At 34.9% G+C, this 17,831-nt stretch overlaps 1 protein-coding gene across 5 annotated transcripts in view; it reads left to right on the top strand.

Annotated features, from left to right (window-relative positions):
- Positions 1 to 17,831, top strand: part of cyp7b1 (cytochrome P450, family 7, subfamily B, polypeptide 1) — a 67,911-nt gene that overhangs the window by 38,790 nt on the left and 11,290 nt on the right. For all 5 annotated transcript variants that reach the window (XM_015353791.2, XM_015353789.2, XM_015353790.2 and 2 more), the window contains one exon: positions 14,084 to 14,220. In XM_015353791.2, coding sequence (XP_015209277.1) covers positions 14,084 to 14,220 — 137 coding nt within the window. The remainder of the gene's footprint in view (positions 1 to 14,083; positions 14,221 to 17,831) is intronic.

The raw sequence follows: 17,831 nt of genomic DNA, 5'->3' as shown, positions 1-17,831 counted from the left end.
AGGTGTCATGACTTGTGGTCACCCGGATGATCATTTACAGACTATAAAGCCTTATGAACTCAGATATTACTGGTTGTGAAAACCCCAGACACAAACATGCAACCCAGTATTGTTTTCTCAATAAACAGGGTAAAGTTGTTCCTTGCTTTGTTTTCTTCCATAACTTTCAGCAGACTTGCCATTTAGCAGCTCAGATACCTTCATCACCAGTGTCCAAACCACTCTCGCACTCAGGTACTTTGTACAGTAACTGTCAAAGGCATTTTATTATATCGTTGTCAGCCATGAATGATCAATTAATAAAAATGATGCCAAAAGTTTAAGTAGTAACCAAAATCAATTTTCTTTATTAAAAACATCCATAAATAGGGTAATACAACTCTTATGAAACATATGTTAGTATGTTTCTATTGGCATCCATTCTCTTGTACATTTCAATAAGAAATTGCATTTGTTTCTTTCACCTTTACTGTATATAACCTAAGACTTCTTTCTAACTTGATTATACAATTTTGCTTCATGTTCTTTAGTTCCCAGAAGCTTCTGGGCTTGGAACGGAACTGTGTGATAGGTTGTATTCACTAAAATGAAATGGTCTAAATTAAATGGAAAATTATTTGTAGGGGGATTGTGTACTCACTAGCCAATTCTTGTAAACATCGTGAATACTATGTTATACTATAAAATAAAAAAGAATATGATTTGTGCCTAGATCATTATTAAACAACTCTAATAAGCAGTTTGTTTTTTGAGTTGAGTGTTTAAGAGAACTTGAAAGCTCTTGGTTCACATTATACTAAGGACCAGAGTGTAGCAGCAGGTACAGTACTTGAAAATACTGAGCCTTCTCTTGTGAATGAGTTACTGAGGTATATTATGGTGTCTCAGTACTGTGCATCTCCTTACTTTCTGACCACTTGAGGAGGAGCTGTGTCTGACCAGGAAAAGAATGCAAGCTCTGCTAAGTGATCGGTCTTTAGGTGTAGCAATAGAAAGTGTGTGCTGGACTCGAGCATACAGAATATACCTGAATATACTGTACAGTATATTGCTTCAAGGACTCTCACAAGTTGTTTGTCAGATGACTTCTTTGTAACAAGTTTTAAATAATTATATAAATATGTATTCGATTTTTATAATTATTTCTTTTTTAAGTCTTTTTGAGTATTTTACATAATTCATTCTTACATGACTCAATGAGAGTGAAAGTGATATTGTTTTGGAGTCTTCTTGTTTCTATTTTCATTTTTATTACACTAGAAGGCATTTTTATTGTTTTTTAGGACTTAGTACTAAATTGGGTGGTTCCTATAGTGCCAGCAATCTATGTCCATTGAAACAGGTTTCGGACTAGAAATCACCCTCACAAGGAAGTTTAATTTTTGTTAAGCATTTATTTTAATGCTGGTGTTAATGAGCTAAAGGGAAAAAATGATACCAAGGTTCAGTAATCAAACATTGTGAAAGTCATAAAGAAATGAATGAAACCGCATAGTCACAGAAAGAAGGATATCTTTGCTTAAGACTGGTCCTGTCAGCCTTTCCCTTAGCACTCAGGATAACAGGACATGATGGACAATGGTTTAAGAGCTCAGAGTAGAGGCAGAGTGTGTATTTCCACCGTGGGCGACTGTATGAACTGGAACAAACTCCTGCATTCACCTATCAAACAACAAAATGCCATAGGCTTTATATCAACCATAAAAGACACGCTGAATGTGATATCCTAACCCAGAATAAATAATTCTAATAAATGCCCAATTTTATCAAGAAAATTATATTAAGAGAATGCCACACGACTTAAAACAATACACAATGACACAAAACATTCAGGAATTGAACCTATATACAAAAGATTATACTATAGTCCATGCAAACATCTTTTCTTTTTATAACCTTTTAATTTCTCTGTTACAATGTTGAAATTGTGTTTTCATATACCCACTTTGTCATTATTTTGTGTAACCAATGGTTCTTTTAACTATTTGTTTTGCCATTAGTGTTTAAATGAGAATGAAAATAAATTAATGAACATTACCTGATCCATTATGAAAATTATTTAAAGAACACATGAGCACAAAAATGTTTCTGTAAAAAAACAAGAAAGGTTACAGATGAGAGGAGGGCATTTGGCCATCTATAGCATGCATAATGTTGTATCTGTTTTTCAGATAGGGGTGTGTTGCACAATTCTTTAGAGTTCAGCTTTGAAAGAAAACTATTTCCTTGAGCTATTTAAATTACCTCAAGTGTACAATAATGCAAGAATCCTTTAGGCTTCTTGTTATACAGGGTCATCAGCTGAAAACAGTAGTGTATTTTGCCTTGGAGTTCACATTTTCAGAAGTTGCGATGTTTTTTCTCCAGCTATTTTGTATGAACTTTGGTTAAAAGGAAAAAGTGTGGAAAACGAATTTTCTTCTATTTATAATATCCATTTAGGATACAATTCAGAACAGGTTTTGTATTGTATTTATTTAAAACTTGTATTTTTTTCTTTTAAATGCTTATCCGTTTTACTGGTACTGTAGTTGTGACATGCCACGCTTCCACAGCAATCAAAATTCAATGGTATCATCTGGATGCACTCCATACTGCAGTCTCATTTGTGCACTGATGGCTTGGGTGACATATGGTGTCGATACTCCTTTTTAAAATCTCGCCAATGCTAATATATCCAGCACTGAATGGAGCTCTAGCAGGCTGAAAATTACATGCAGTGTTATGATGGTATAGTTTTGTTCCTTTCATAATCCATAGTACAGAGGACACTGGTGAATGTGAAAATTACATTGAGCTATTTTTTCCAGGGTTGTGATTTAAGTGTTTTTAGCTCTCATTTCTCAGAAAGGATTGCATTTATCTTGAGTTATTTTTTTCTTAATGTATATTCATTGGGTTGCTTTGTTGTTGTTGCTCTGTAATTATTAAAAAGTGGGAACATATGTAGCATATGGTTAAATCAGCCTCTTTTCATGCTTTTTCAATATTTTTTTTACAATGAAAAACAACTTGTTCCATTTGCAACAGAACAACCAGCTCGCTGCTTCATAAGCAATCATACACAGATATACTTTTTGGGTGGGGCCTTTTCTTAAAAACAGGGCTGTAAGTAGTTGCTATTAACATTATTTTGCATCTGTATTCTCTCAAAAAACAGCTGTTGAAAGTTGAGAGCGATGCAAAGTGGCAGGGCCTGGAGATGTTCGTGTTCATTCAAGTAACTCTGTTTTGATGTGATACCTACTGGCAGCTCTGTGTTGTGAATTCAGCGTCTTTGACAGCCATCAGCCCTACTGACCAGTAGTCTCAGTTTTTGTGTTTGAAGGGGAAAGATAAGAAAAAATTAAATTTCTATACCTTCTGTTTTTGGATCCACTGGATCAGAGGCCACTGCCAACAACCATCTAAATCAACGCCATGTCAGCAGGTTCTTCGGTGCGAAGGTCACTCAAACATTTGGCCTCACTGTCTTGTCCTCACAGGTTTGTCACTGGACAGCATCTGTTTATAGATACTGTCTTAACATGTCTTTGATTAGTTTGACAGCAAAAAGAAGCTTCTATCACCTCCATTGCTAACAGTTAGATGTGCTGTAAACATGTTATCAATAATTGTATAAATTACAGTCACAGTGAAAATATGTTTTTATTGTACAGGGCAAAACTGTTTTGCATCCCCTTCATGTTCAGTGCAGGGGAGATAGAAACAAAATGTGTGATAAATTAGCATAGAATAGAATACAGGTAGAGAGCACATATAAATATACATGATATACTAGAGTAGAGTTTATAGCTAAAGTGGAGTACGGTATACAGTACTTTGCCAATGAAATCTGTGGTTTCTACTGAATATGATTTTTGTTCAATTTTCACTAAAGCACCAAGTACAAAATGCTTGATTTTAGTTTAGAGTTGGAATTTGTGTTAGCTGCTTATGAATATGCACATAAAACCTCTTTCAGTAGCCTGCGTTTTGAGTTATTGCTGAATTTTACAACATTCCAAAGCTTTTTTTTTTTGCATTTTGCTGATTTAATACTTTTTATGCTGATTTACAGTAAGTGGCATTTTTATAGAGGGTTTAAGCTGTGTGCAGTGTAAATAGGGAATTAATTACAAATTAGTGGGGGCTGCCACTGCACATGACCATTTCTGTGAGAAATTACACTTTCCCTTCCTAAATTATTTTGACTTATTACCTTTACAGTATGCGAAACTCCAAAGCAGAACGGATAAGGTTATATTTAAGGATGTACATATTTAATATATGCATAATTTAATATAGATTTCATATAATAAATGCATCTATACACTTATTAGATTAAATAAAACAATGATGAATGGTGTTTTTTAATATATGGGAGGGTCTCGGCATCTGCAAATTTCACATGTGAAGGTTGTGAAGCGCAACTTTCAAATTATCCGCACAGCAGAGAGAGATCAGAGATGTATCTAATTAGTGAGTGAGCTTCTCCCTATCCCCTGCTCAGGTATCCACTACCCAGCTTCCAGAATCTCAAGGTGGAGCAGTGGCTCTGTGGCTGAGGATTTGTGCCTGTGGCTGGAAGGTTGCCGGTTCAATTCCCACGGCTGGCAGAGGAATCCTACTCTGTTGGGCCCCTGAGCAAGGCCCTTCACCCCAACTGCTCCAGGGGTGCTGTACAATGTGCTCTGACCCCAAGCTTCTCTCCCCTCGTCTGTGTGTCTCATGGAAAGCAAGCTGGGGTGTGCAAAAAGACGAATGCCTTATACAAGAAATTGTATAGGGCTAATAAAGTGATGTTATGTTAGAAAAGCTGGTTTTGTCTATATGTTATAGGGAACACTCCAGGTTCTGTGTCAGCAGTGTGGGGAATGACAGTTTGGAAACGACTTTACAGGCTCACTGAGAGTTTCATTGCCCTTTTCATCACAGGGCGGTCTGCTAATCACAGAGGCAGAGAGAGAAAGTGTGGGCTTCCGCCAGACACTGGATGGAGGGATTCATGTTAATAAGTTTGTGATTACTGTTTTTTTTTAGTTGATCAACGTTATTTAAATTTAACCTAAAGCCAATGCATTAGTACTTTTTTCATATAAGTGTGAGTTTCTTATGTCTTTTAACCATGCATTACACGACAGTATTACATGACAGTATGGGGGTGGACATGATTATATGTAATTTAGCTATTTGTGATGGTTTTCTGCACCGAACCTTCACAAATGTTAGGACCTTGCTATAAAAATGTACCTGAAAGAAAACTGAATAAATCAGCCTCATGGTGAACTAAAACATAATTAATTTGTAAGAAAAAAAGGGACAAATAGAAAAAAGAACTTCTCATAGCCCTGCCTATTATTGATGCACTTAGATCAGCACTCTGTCACAAGCACAGGAGGAATGAAGGCAATGTATGCATCTTCCATGAAGTATTCACCACCCGTTTTCACACTGTGATTCCCTCCATTTAACAGGGAATGAAAGACTGATGTAGATCTTATTTATTATACTGGAGTTCACAGGGTCCTTGCCAGTCAAGTGGCTTCCAGTTGTTGAATGGTAAACCCATGATACTCTGCATGATCCAAACCCACCCAAACTCAGCAGTGCTTAGTCCATTGTAGACTGCCATTAAGGGATACTGATCGGCAGCTTCCACCTGGTGATCAATATATGTCAATAGCCTCACTACACAGAACTTTAGATGGAGAAATGAGAAATAAATTTACCAATAAAATGAAGGGGAGTATTTAGGAAGGCCAGAAAACACCACCAGTGTGGCCAGATACCCAGAATAATATTCCTGCTATTCAGTGATAAACTTTAGCTAAAAACTTTTAAACACATTGATGTTGTAGATCCATATTGTTGTATGAAAGGGAAAATATACAGGTTTATCAATTTTTCCGGGTATAACACAACAAAATGTGGCAAAATACAATGGGGATTAATACTTTCTATACCCACTGTTTATATATTGTCTGTTTATACCTTATACTGTGTATATATGATACGTTATATGCTATGTAAGTTAGGTTTTATAAGTTATAATTTTGTGAATTATGATTAAAGGTTAAAATGTTCATTTTAATGCATAATGACAATCCTTAATGTATATGAAGAAGTTTTGGTTGTCGCTATGTTTTCATCTGGATTATCTCTTGAGGGAGGGAATAGAAATTATTGAATACAGAACAAGTGATGCAAGAAACTGGCAGTGGGATCAAACAGATGTTGCAATCAGAGGAAAGTATACAAATCCTGAATTAAATATAATATCTTATAACCTGAGAGTGCAGGATTTAATGAGCAGCTGTCATTCGGAAAGAGCCTAATTTTCTCTTTAAGTCATTATGTGCAAGAATATATTATCATTATCAATATTTATTCTATTATTATAAATGTTCTCATATGCAAAGCGTAACGTCTGTGTTAAAATAAAAAGCAGCGGCAGGTTTTCACAAAGGGGTGTTCTATAATTCACTTTTTCCATTTCTGGTGTGTAGACAGCTGTGTTTAACATATTGCAAATCCATTATTTAAATGAATGTGGTTTCTGACCCAACAATGTTACTGTATGTCAAAGGTTTTTTTATGCAGTTACAACATTTAGCTTAAAACTGAAAATGTATAAAACAAGCAACTTGACAGAATCTCTTTAGAACATGAATCGACCTTAAGTCATTTGTTTTTTTTTTTCATTTTTACATTTCTGGATGTTTGTAGTTGAAGGAAAACTGTGGTTTGTTTAAATATTTACATGTTGTCTGGAAAAAGAGGCTCATTGCTTGAATTGCATTACACTTGAAGGACGATTAAATATAAAATGAAGTTTGATAACAGGCATGTTTAAAAACAGATTGTCCTTTGTGTCCTCTGCAATACAAACTCTTTTTCCAAAGTTTATTTTAAAGGTGAAGTTGTTTTATATTAAACTCTCATATCATCGTGCAGCTGGATACCTTCAGGATTCTGTGGGTCTAGAATAATTTCAACATTGAAATGAACCATTTTGAAAAATTCTGAACTATTTCACTGTACGCATGACAAATCTGTCACAATAAATAGGATGAAGGTTGGTTTAAAGCACTTTGACTATAATTTATATACATCTGTATGCTGAAAATTCAGACTTTTTTATTATTGAATTATTTACAGTAACTTAATTATACCTGTTTCGTATCTAGGATTTAAACTAATAACACATATGCTTGTCTGACATAGTTTCAAATATACCAAATATACTGCCTTTATATGCAGTCTGTATACACATAATAAAGCCATGCTGACTGTAACATATCGGCAAATGCTGCACAAATTAATACTGACTTTATTGTGGTAAGGTGGACCCCCCTAACTTTGACCTTAAACACCTGTCAACAGCAACTGCCATGAAATTTATATTCTGAGGTTATAAAGTGAATATCATGTACAAGGGGTTTTATGGTAATGTGGTGGTTAACACTACTGCTTCAGGATAATGGCATTGCTGGAAATTGGCTTTGAACCTCGGGTTTATTTACAAAGAAAAATAAACACCAGCTCAGATACACTAGCATATACTGTAGATACTGTATACTGCATCAATGGAATTAAGCATGGAGAAAAACAAAAGCACACACTAGTTCTCCTGTATCGGATTGGGAGAGACATGAATGCATATAAAACACTATTATGAAGGTTAAAGCATTTTTAAGACTCCTGACCTAAGTCTGATTCTAATACCATAAATAGTTAAAGTAAAGATGACACAGTTATGGAGTTGAAAAGGAGAGACAATCAGCACAAGTTTTCTCAGAGTTCATATGTAAAATCTTTTTGTCACATCATTTAAGCACTGTGGCAAGGCAGCGCTTGGAAATTAATGAGCATTACATGTCAAGGTAATGTATTGATTATGAAATAACTGAAACAAAATATTAAGTGGAATAGAAAAAAATGATCATTAAATTCTGTCAATATATGTCTAAAGTGTTTTGTTTTGTCACAGATATTAAAAAAGAAAAAAAAAGAAAAAATCCTAACAAATGCTCCAGGTAACCTAACTTGAAAATCAGTGGTATATTTTTCCTGTAATGATGAGCAGTGTTTGTTTTAAAATCATATTCTAGTATTCCTGGTTTTCCTCTTGCCTGAAGAAGACTCCACAGCCATAATGTTGTGTCTCTTTTCTTTTCTCCATGGAATAAACCTTTACTTGTTTCCTATATTCTAGTATTTCTTGAAGTGGATAATTTAGTACGGCAAAGTTATAGATCAAATGTAGCATAGAGAAAGATTGTTCCGTGGACACATCATTTCACAACAATGTGGATGATAATGTTTGAGTAAGAATGTAAGAAAGGTTTCAGTCACGAGAAGGCACGTATAGCCCATTTGATAACTTACAGTATTGAGGGTATTGGCTTCAACAACATGGTTAGGCAGATTGGTCCAAACTCCCTTTTAAACTTGTCTTCTGCTTCTGCTTCGTGATACACATTTTTTAAAGGTGTTCACTGGGTTGACATTGTAAGTGCCTTTGAATAGTTGGATTGGGTTATCTTGCAGTCTACTCTTTCCCTGACTAAAAAATGTTCAGTGCCTTCAGACTTTCAGACTTCAGACTTATTTTATGCTTCACTGTGTATGTATCTGGTTGCCGTTCTTCGGACTGATTCCAGAGCAGCAATACTTTATATTCTTTGTAACATAGTGACCAAAATTATGCACTGTAGTCTAAATTGTCTTACACTAATACATTAGATGTCCTGATTTAAATTCCATGCTTTTAACTTGTTTCTAAGATTTTGCCATTTTGTTATAGACGTATTAATCTTAATATGGATTTATAGCACTTGAAACACTTGTCCTCTTCTGTGTTATTACTATTTAATACAGAAGTGTGTCCTTTGACTGACTAAGTCATGCACTCATTTACAAATAAACCATTTCCCTTTCATTGTCTCGAAATGTCTCCATATTGTCCCTGATATGTTTTATGTATTTTACGAGTATGGTATATAGGAATAGAATTAGACAAAGAAAAATTACCTCTAGGGCTAAGAATGTGTATAATGGAAACATACTAATTAGTCTGTGTACTGTATCAGAACTGTGTTTTTTATGTATTCTTGATAAACATAATACACTGCAGGCAAAACTACCCTGTTATATACTCTGGGGAATCAAGTTTGAAAAATTTTGAATGTAGTTGAAAATAGCTTCATAAGTAATTTAAGTGGAAAATACTGAAGATCTTTAAGTATATAGTAGATTCATGTCCTACAGATCAGCTATAAAATGACCTTCTAGAAGGAATGACTAGTTAGTTAGATTGCCAATTAGCAGTATCTGCTGTCACTGTCATACCAGATTTAGAATCCCCAAATAGTTATACCATCATAGCTGAATATATAATATTTCAGGTGGAAAACAAAGTGGAATAAAATATTGGACAAATTCTAGCGGGAATGTACAGTATCATGGTCTTAGTTAAAAAAAAAATTAAATCTATTTTTGTGTAGGATAAAAAAATTACATAAGCAACAAATGAGGTTCGGATGAACCTGAGAAGATAACTGTATTTCCCAGAATCCTCCAGTGCATGAGGATAATAATTAACACAAAAATAATAAAAAACAGATGAATTAAAACATATGGCTATAATAAGACTGGGTTCACAGTTATTAAGGTTTGAATTTAGATTGAAATCAAAACTAAAGGTCTAAAGATAAGAAGAGATTCTAAGAGAAAAAACACCTTTTTATTGTTAAATGTATTAAAGCTGTTTAGTTAATAATAAATATTATTATAACAATAATGACTTCTAATGAGGATAGAGGTGCTCAACAGCTTCCTCTTGTTTTTAACCTTTTTTACGTTCTCACATGTCATTTATTCTCTTGTTTTGACTAGGCATATCACCCCTTTGTATTTAGTTGCATTTATTTCTGTGTTTTTCGTTTTCCACGACCATGTTGGAGGAAACAGATCCTCTGAAATTGTGTAGCGTGTGCTCGACTGTATGGAGCTGGAGTCTTTACAGCAGAGGGACCTGTGCCCAGACCCTTCTGGTGCCTGCCTTTATACACATGAGGCAGCTGCACAATGATGCGAGCACATATTGACATACCCTTTGAATTCTGCCCTTATTTTTTTTGAGAGTGAAATTTGTGAAGTGGCACGGATTTTGTGAATCCTTGGCAAGAGCTTGGGGACTGCCATTAAAAAGGCAAATGTAATTAACGTTGTTACATTTCAGCGAGAACACCGAACTCTCGGCAAGCGGCTGAGTGATAGGGCAGACGACAGCTACGCCATCAGAATTAGAGCCCTTTGCTCTTGATTTGACTGGCCAGAGTGGCAAAACATCTCCTCCAGAAGACGACGGAAAGGCTCACGTTTCACAGAGATACAGGCACCAGACAACATGGAGCCCTATCAGTGTTTCCTTAATTCCAAAGTCATTTTAGTGAAAACGTACTTGAAGGACCTGAATGTTTATCAAAACAGTTAAAAATGATAATTTGTCATAATTGGGACAGAATTAAAAGAAAGATTCCATCACGTGGGAGCTGGCTTTATTTCCCTATCATTTCTTTCATCGGAAGAATAAACGTCATGGGTGGCACAGTGGTTAGCATTGCAGCCTCGCTGCACTGGAGCCCTGGGCTCAATCCCGGACCCCTCTGCGTGGAGTTTGTATGTTCTATTCATGTTCGCAATGGTTTCCGCTGGGTGCTGCGATATGTTCCCACAATCCCAAGACATACTGGTTTGTTAATTGGCTTCAGGGAAAACTGGCCCTGCAATGGGTGTGTGCATGTCTGTGTCTGTGTCTATGTGTGTCCTGCGGTGAACTGGTATCCCGTCCGCGGTACAGTATATCCCACCCTGCGCCCATTGCTTGCTAGGAAAGGCTCTGGCTCCCTGTGATCCTGTCCTGGACAAAGCAGTTAGAAAATGACTGGATGTTATAATAACTGTCCGTCACTAACTTGTTTCATAATAAAAATGATATGCTTATCAAACTTTGGATAATTGAGCACCACACAACAGTTATTAATTTAAAAAAGTCATTTATTTATTTCTCTTGTACTTTCATGCAAAGTGCAGGTATTTGTTGGTCTTTTATGGTGTTTAAATACAATATTATTCCTCAATATAAGTTTCCCCATTACTGTTAGATTCAAACGGATGGAAAAAGCTAGGAATACAGCAACTGGTACTGACAATGTTTAAGTAGCAGATGTAAAACGTCTGATTTATTCCACAATATTTGGTGGCAGGAAAATGCATAAGTAATTCATCTGAGAAGTCTCCTTAAAACACAAACATTTATAAATCGTTGTTATAATATTTCTAAACTTCCCATAAATTCAGGAACAATTGGATTTTAAAACACTCAAGACACTGATACTCAGTGAAATAACAAACCCCTCTTGGGGGTCTTAAGAATCCATTTTAGCTGTGTAAAAATAAACGAAACACAGCTGAATCACTACAGAATCCTGGGGAGTGACATTTCCATGGATATCTAGGGAATAATAATGTTCTTGGTTAACCCAGTATGTTTACCAGCTTGTCGACAAAATAATGATTTTCTTTCGTCTTTGTTTTTGCGTTTAAAGATTACATAGCTGCTGCATATAAATTATGTAGAGATCAGACCAAAGATTACTCAAGGCAATATGCTGTATAATTTTGGTAGACATAGATTATATTTTATAAGTAGGATAGAAATTAATGATAAAGCTGTCCAAATGAAGGGATGACAATAGTAAGCTGAAGGTTAATCTTCAAAATGTCAGCATTTATTTTTAATTGATTTGGTAATAGAAGTGTAAAACCTGTTAGTGTGCCTGTTAAGTGTATTATTTCAATGACTATGCAAATAAGTTTTAACATAAAAATAAATAGTACAAAACACTGGAAGAATAAGGGAACCCATAGAAAAGCCAAACTGCTTGTATCTCCTTGCTGATGAATCCATCTGAAGAGACTTTATAATCAAGTTAACTTTGACTTTATAATCAATGGTATTAGATGTCTCTTCAGATACAGGTAGTTTTGCCACCTCACCATCAGAATTCGTGATACAGTATGTTACATACAGTAGCTATATTTCTTTTAGCCATTTACCCCTGCTTAACACTTCACATATACTGCATATACTGTTGAACCAATGTTTTGAAACTTGGTAGTGATTCCTTTATTACATTTTCACTTTTGAAGAGCATTTTTGCATTTTAAAATAGAATTTAACAGGAGAGCATTTTACAAGAGTTCATACCGACAAATACCAATTTGAAAAGTAAAACAAAATAAATACTAAATACTATTCACTACTAAAACCAACTGGAATTTACACTGGGCAGAAATGACATCACCAAAAAATAGGATGACTATTCGTTTTCCTTAGATTCAATTAAAACATAATGTATGTGCGGTACATACACTATACAGTGTAAAGGTATTGTTGTTTACCCAGAAAATGTGTATTATTTTTGGTTCTATTGTAGCTGGAGAGCGTGAATTGACTTTTATTGCAGATCTCTCTTTCTAAAACAGAAGGAGTTCAGGTAAGGTAGATTGTGTTCAAAGCATGCACAGTAAGTCTTCAATTGAATTTGGGTTATTTTGGCTTCCCTAAGTAGACAAGGTCTTGACCTGGTGTTTAGCAGGGGTCTGCTTATTGCTTCCTAAGCTTCACATGACTGTAGTGAGTGATGAACCTTACATCTGGGTGATAGTAAAATATCTCCTGATGTGAGCCCACAGACCAGGAGCATTAAGTTAATTTTCCCCTGGATTTGTGAGATGCTTGCTTTTTACCCCGCGGAAAGGTTGTGAAGAATACATCTTTTGACCAAATGACAGAGCATGGAGAGTGAAATTAGATGCATTAAATTAGAATATGACAAAAAGACTATCTAAATTTGTCACAATGCTACCTACTGTACAGTATGTGGGACGCCCCCCCCCCCCATACACACACACCCTCCTTGAAGTGAGCAGTGGAACCACATACAGTGCACTGGTTATCTTGTCTTGATTTTATTTTGTAGGTTTTTTTGCAAATGGGAAATCTTCACAAGCTTAGAGAGGATAATTAAGGTTATGCTGAAAACTGTCAGAGGTCAAGATTTGATCATATACTCTATAATCTTGGATTAGTCTTTGTCTTATTTTGCTCGTGGCCTGAAAATTAAGATGCTAGGGGTGCACTAAAGTGAAAACGTTTGTGCTCCGTTTCAAGGCGAATGACAGATAACAGGTTCAGGAGCACAGAAAACACACAGAGGTGATTCCTTGTAAATTTGTCGGAAGCCGAAAAAACAAAGCAGCTTTTGTGGCAAACCTGATAATGCATAGGATTAATTTCATTCTTATTTTAATGCATCGTGATACTCATTCTACATGTGAGACATTTCAAACACTACATTATGATAAATGCACAATTTTAATTTTAAATTTCAATTTTTGAAGTAATTTGAATATTATTATTCCTTAAACAGACACTTAGAAACACAACTACAGAACATGACAGGTGAATCCCACTGCATAAATTCCCATGCCTTGTATGATGTTAAAGCTTGTGATCCCTTGATCTTTGATTAGATCTGAGCCAGTAAATATCTTGTGATTAATCAAAATGGGTTGTTCTGCATGTACTATAAGTCACCTTCACAGATGGGATGTAGTGTCTGTGTTATTTGAAGAGATTTGCCTCATTCTCATCTGCAGCAGACTTATTCCATCTTAGCGAGCTTAAATCAGATGCAAATACTGCAGTTTTACACAGTAAAGTAGTAGCTATTTGCTAGACTAAGAGTGGAAACCTTTCCTATAAGTTTTGTAGTTGTTTTGTTGTAATATAATCTAATTCAAATCTCGAACCATAAGTACCACTCTATTTAGAAATACTACTAACACAGTATTAATAATAAAAATAATAATTAATGTACTTTCTTTTCCTTGTTTCATATTTGGTGAATATGTATATCTTTGGAAAAGCAGTAGCATAACCCTGAACTCAAGAAGTTTCATTCAAAAATGAGCAAGCAGGACCATTTTCCCTTGACGTTAAAATATTTATGTGATATACTTTTTTTTATAGGCAAAATGGGGAGCCACCGTTAATTACAGGATGGATTCCATATGTTGGGAAGACTCTGGAGTTTTGTAAAAATCCCTATAAATTTCTCAATGCTCAAAAGGAAAAGTATGGGGACATCTTTACTGTATATGTTGCTGGTAGGTATTTAATTTCTTCTTTCCATTATTTGTCATTTATTTTTTAACTTTTGACTGAAAGAATAAAAGATATACCGCATACATATAACTCCACAGACTGTAAGGGGTGTAGAGGTGGACAAACATCAAGTTAATTTCATTTTTAAGACTATTATATACAGTAGATTCCACTGTACCACCCAACAAAGATTTACTTTTACCATAAGAAATAAATAAACAATAAGATAACAAAAACATCAGTCCTCAGTAAACCATTAAAAGCCAAAGTTACCTAGGTTTTTTCAAGAGTTTTGTACTGTACTGCTTTCTGGTTTTGGACATCCCAACTGTTCTGTCAGTGTATGACAAGAGTCCTATCATTTAGGTCGACTGCAATTATTAGTTTTTGAAGCAGTTCATTTGGAAAATGCAAAACGATGCTTATAGTTTTGGGCATGAACTTGTACCCGTACTGCGATTTCACTGATGGCCATTTCCAGCGTGACGAGTCAATGATTGCCATGCTGAAAAGTCGTAGGGACATGGATGTCATTTTAATAAAGAAATTAAAAGGCACATCTTTCCACGAGAAACAATGTAAATTCCTGACCTGTCGCAGAAAATAGTTCTCTAATTGGTTTTGTGTGGTGGTGCAGCAGAATCATTTTCCTCAGACGTCATTTCTGTGAAGCACCACTGTACATCATTGTCAGCAGTTCAGATGAATCTTCCTAATAGGATAAAGATTACATAAACGTGTTCATCTAAAAAAAAAAAAAAAAAAACAGTTTAATGCTCATCCACCGACAGACCTCTTCTGGGCACTCGCTTGCTTTTTTGAAACAAAATTTGTCTGCCAGGTTGAAAAGAGAAACTTTGAAGGAGACTAATATTACATTTCTAATTTTGATGAAGCGGAGGTGAGAACTAGGCTCAGATGTTCCAAACAGTTTCGCCTTGCAAAACTAACACTGCCAGCAAAAAAACCCCCACCAGACTAGACCACAGAAATGTAATGAAGAAATTCATTCTTTAGGAATCTGCAGGTTTCATGCGCTACTGTATATTATCATGGACAATTTTTCTATCTGAGGGTGAAGGTAAATGTACAGTACTATATATGTCTTTTTGGAATAAAATGTAGGAAATTTCAAATCCAATGCATATCGTGTTTCATATGTACAGTATAACTTTGATTTAGATATAGATTAAATCAGTTGTTACTTCCAATTCACATTATAATGAGAGGTTTCTGTGTAAAATCCAGTTTTTAGCACTTAAGGTTTCATGAATTATTAAGAATTGTGCTCAGCTGCTCAAAATGAAGTACACTTTTTAAGTGTTACTTTGTTAAAACACTTGTCATTTTTATTGCTAAATGAGTAGTTCTTATTATAATTTATTCTGTTTTTTATATATATGTATTCATTTCTTAATCAAAATGGGAAAAAGTTACTCTTCAGGAGCATCGCTCTTTATTAAATACATATCCATGAAAATGATTGGTTGGATTAATGGGCTCTAAAAGGCCCTGCTGTAAGCTTATGAAGGGTTTAAAGGACAGTGATATTGTCACTGGCATTTAATCAGCATCACATTTTACTGTTAATGTGCTGTTTTAATGTGAGGAGCCTTCTCATCTTAATTGTGTAAGCATTTACTGACTGGGAATAAAAGGTTTCTGTGTTATAGTGTGTGGTATATTAACCATGCTAAGATGCCAAGTCTCAGTTCCATCAGATACAGAAAGCCTGGCTCTGTATGCGACAGAGCCCAAGTAGAAATTTTGACTCCATTTGAAGGGACTGAGAAAGAAACATGCTGAACGTGAATTTCAATTCAGAACTTGCACCTAAAAGTAAGAAAACATGTATGTGAAAGAAGGAATTCAAGAACATACAATGACACATTCCACCTCAAGGAGTACATTCAGAGCTCCCAAAACTTTACACCAACATTAGGTGGTAGAGGTCCAGTTATCAGCATCGCTAAGGAGTCAGTTTTAAGAAGCGTGCATTGCATTTCTTTCTAAAATTGATATTAAAATAAATGCTGCAAAATGCTTGCATGCCAAAATTCTTCAAAGAGGTACAGTACCTGGAAACATAATGCATGTCCTGGCAGGATTTGAAAAAGAACATCCTTTAATTACTATTAAACAAATTCTTAATGCCTCCAAAAATATAGTGAATGAAAAGTGAAAATAAACTAAAAGAAAAGCTATCATTTTTTTAATTTCTTGAAATGAGAATTATACAGATGATTTGGTAAATATCAATATTAATGTGTTTTCTAATACAAGATTTAGACATGCATAATTCGGTACAGTCTTGCAGGTTCATTACTGTTAAGGGATGCTAAGGAATAAACCCCTGTTACAACACTGGGAGATTTTCTAGAATATCAACTAATTCTTATGAGGTAAACACTAGAGTTTCTCAAATTTGTACGCTGTTCAGTCATCTCCAAAAATGGCACAAGAAAAGGCAAATGAAAATTGCTAACCATCAGCATACAGTAAGTGATTTCTTTTGTAGCTGCTTCATCTTTCACAGCTATACTAAGGGGATCCTTTGTCACGGACATTGTCATAAATAAAGTGGGCATTCCTACCACATTTTCTACAGTTATACATATTAGTGTTAGATTTTTAAAGTACCCTGGCAGAAATTATTTGAATTGGTTTTGGACTGTCCCTGGCCATTGCTATTAGATTACAGTTCATAGTGGTTTAAATTAAATTGACATGAACTGTGTCGGTTGTGTTGGTAAATGAAGAGACTTGTTACACTGCAGAACAATAAATTATTGTATTGTCATGTAATCCATGATTGTTATACTTCTATTATTCTGCAACCAAGAGCTTTGGAACGGATTATAAACTGTCAATCACATACACAGACAAAAAATTACAGGGGATTAGTGTCAAAAGTGATTGTCTACATTTTGCTGCTTTCTTCTATTGTGTATAAACCAGAATGTTTCAATGAAAATCCTTTGAAAGCACAAGCATCTTAATAAATATTCTTCTGGTCTAAAGCAATTTTTAGTGAAGTGCTACCCATTGAAGCTGAATTTTCACGTGTTTATTACTTAATGTATTGAACATATTCTAAAAATTCAAGCATGTTTTGAGACCTTACCACTGACATTTTATACACAGTGAATTACTCCCACCAGGAATCTACACTCAGCTTCTTGTGTATAAGAGTTTTTTATTTCGCCTCTTTCAAAAACACATTTTCCTTAAACTTGGTATGAAAACCCAGTTTGCTTAAATAGTTTATATGCACTTTTGGCATAAAATGCTGGTTTATACAAGTCAGTTGCAATAAACCACACATGCTTTATTTGATGATAATACTCTCCCATAATATGCTGCTTTGCATTATTGTATGTAAATTCCACCTGAGTACCTTGTGTGTGCAACTTTATTTAAATCTTTCCACACTTGAAAAAGGTATATATAAATATGCAACTTTATGTTCAATATTTTTAGTATTGCCTTGGATTCCTCTTATCGAGTGATTTTTTTCAAATTTATTTTCTTTAGCATCGTCCTCTACAGCATTACCACAGTGTTTTTTTTTTAATCAAAAAGAGGCTTAAAACAGTAATCAGTAAATGAAATA

The sequence above is a fragment of the Lepisosteus oculatus genome, chromosome 6, assembly GCF_040954835.1.
Source record: "Lepisosteus oculatus isolate fLepOcu1 chromosome 6, fLepOcu1.hap2, whole genome shotgun sequence".
Taxonomy (NCBI): domain Eukaryota; kingdom Metazoa; phylum Chordata; class Actinopteri; order Semionotiformes; family Lepisosteidae; genus Lepisosteus; species Lepisosteus oculatus.
The sequence above is the reverse complement of the archived record's forward strand: the minus strand, read 5'-3'. Positions and strand labels throughout refer to the sequence as shown.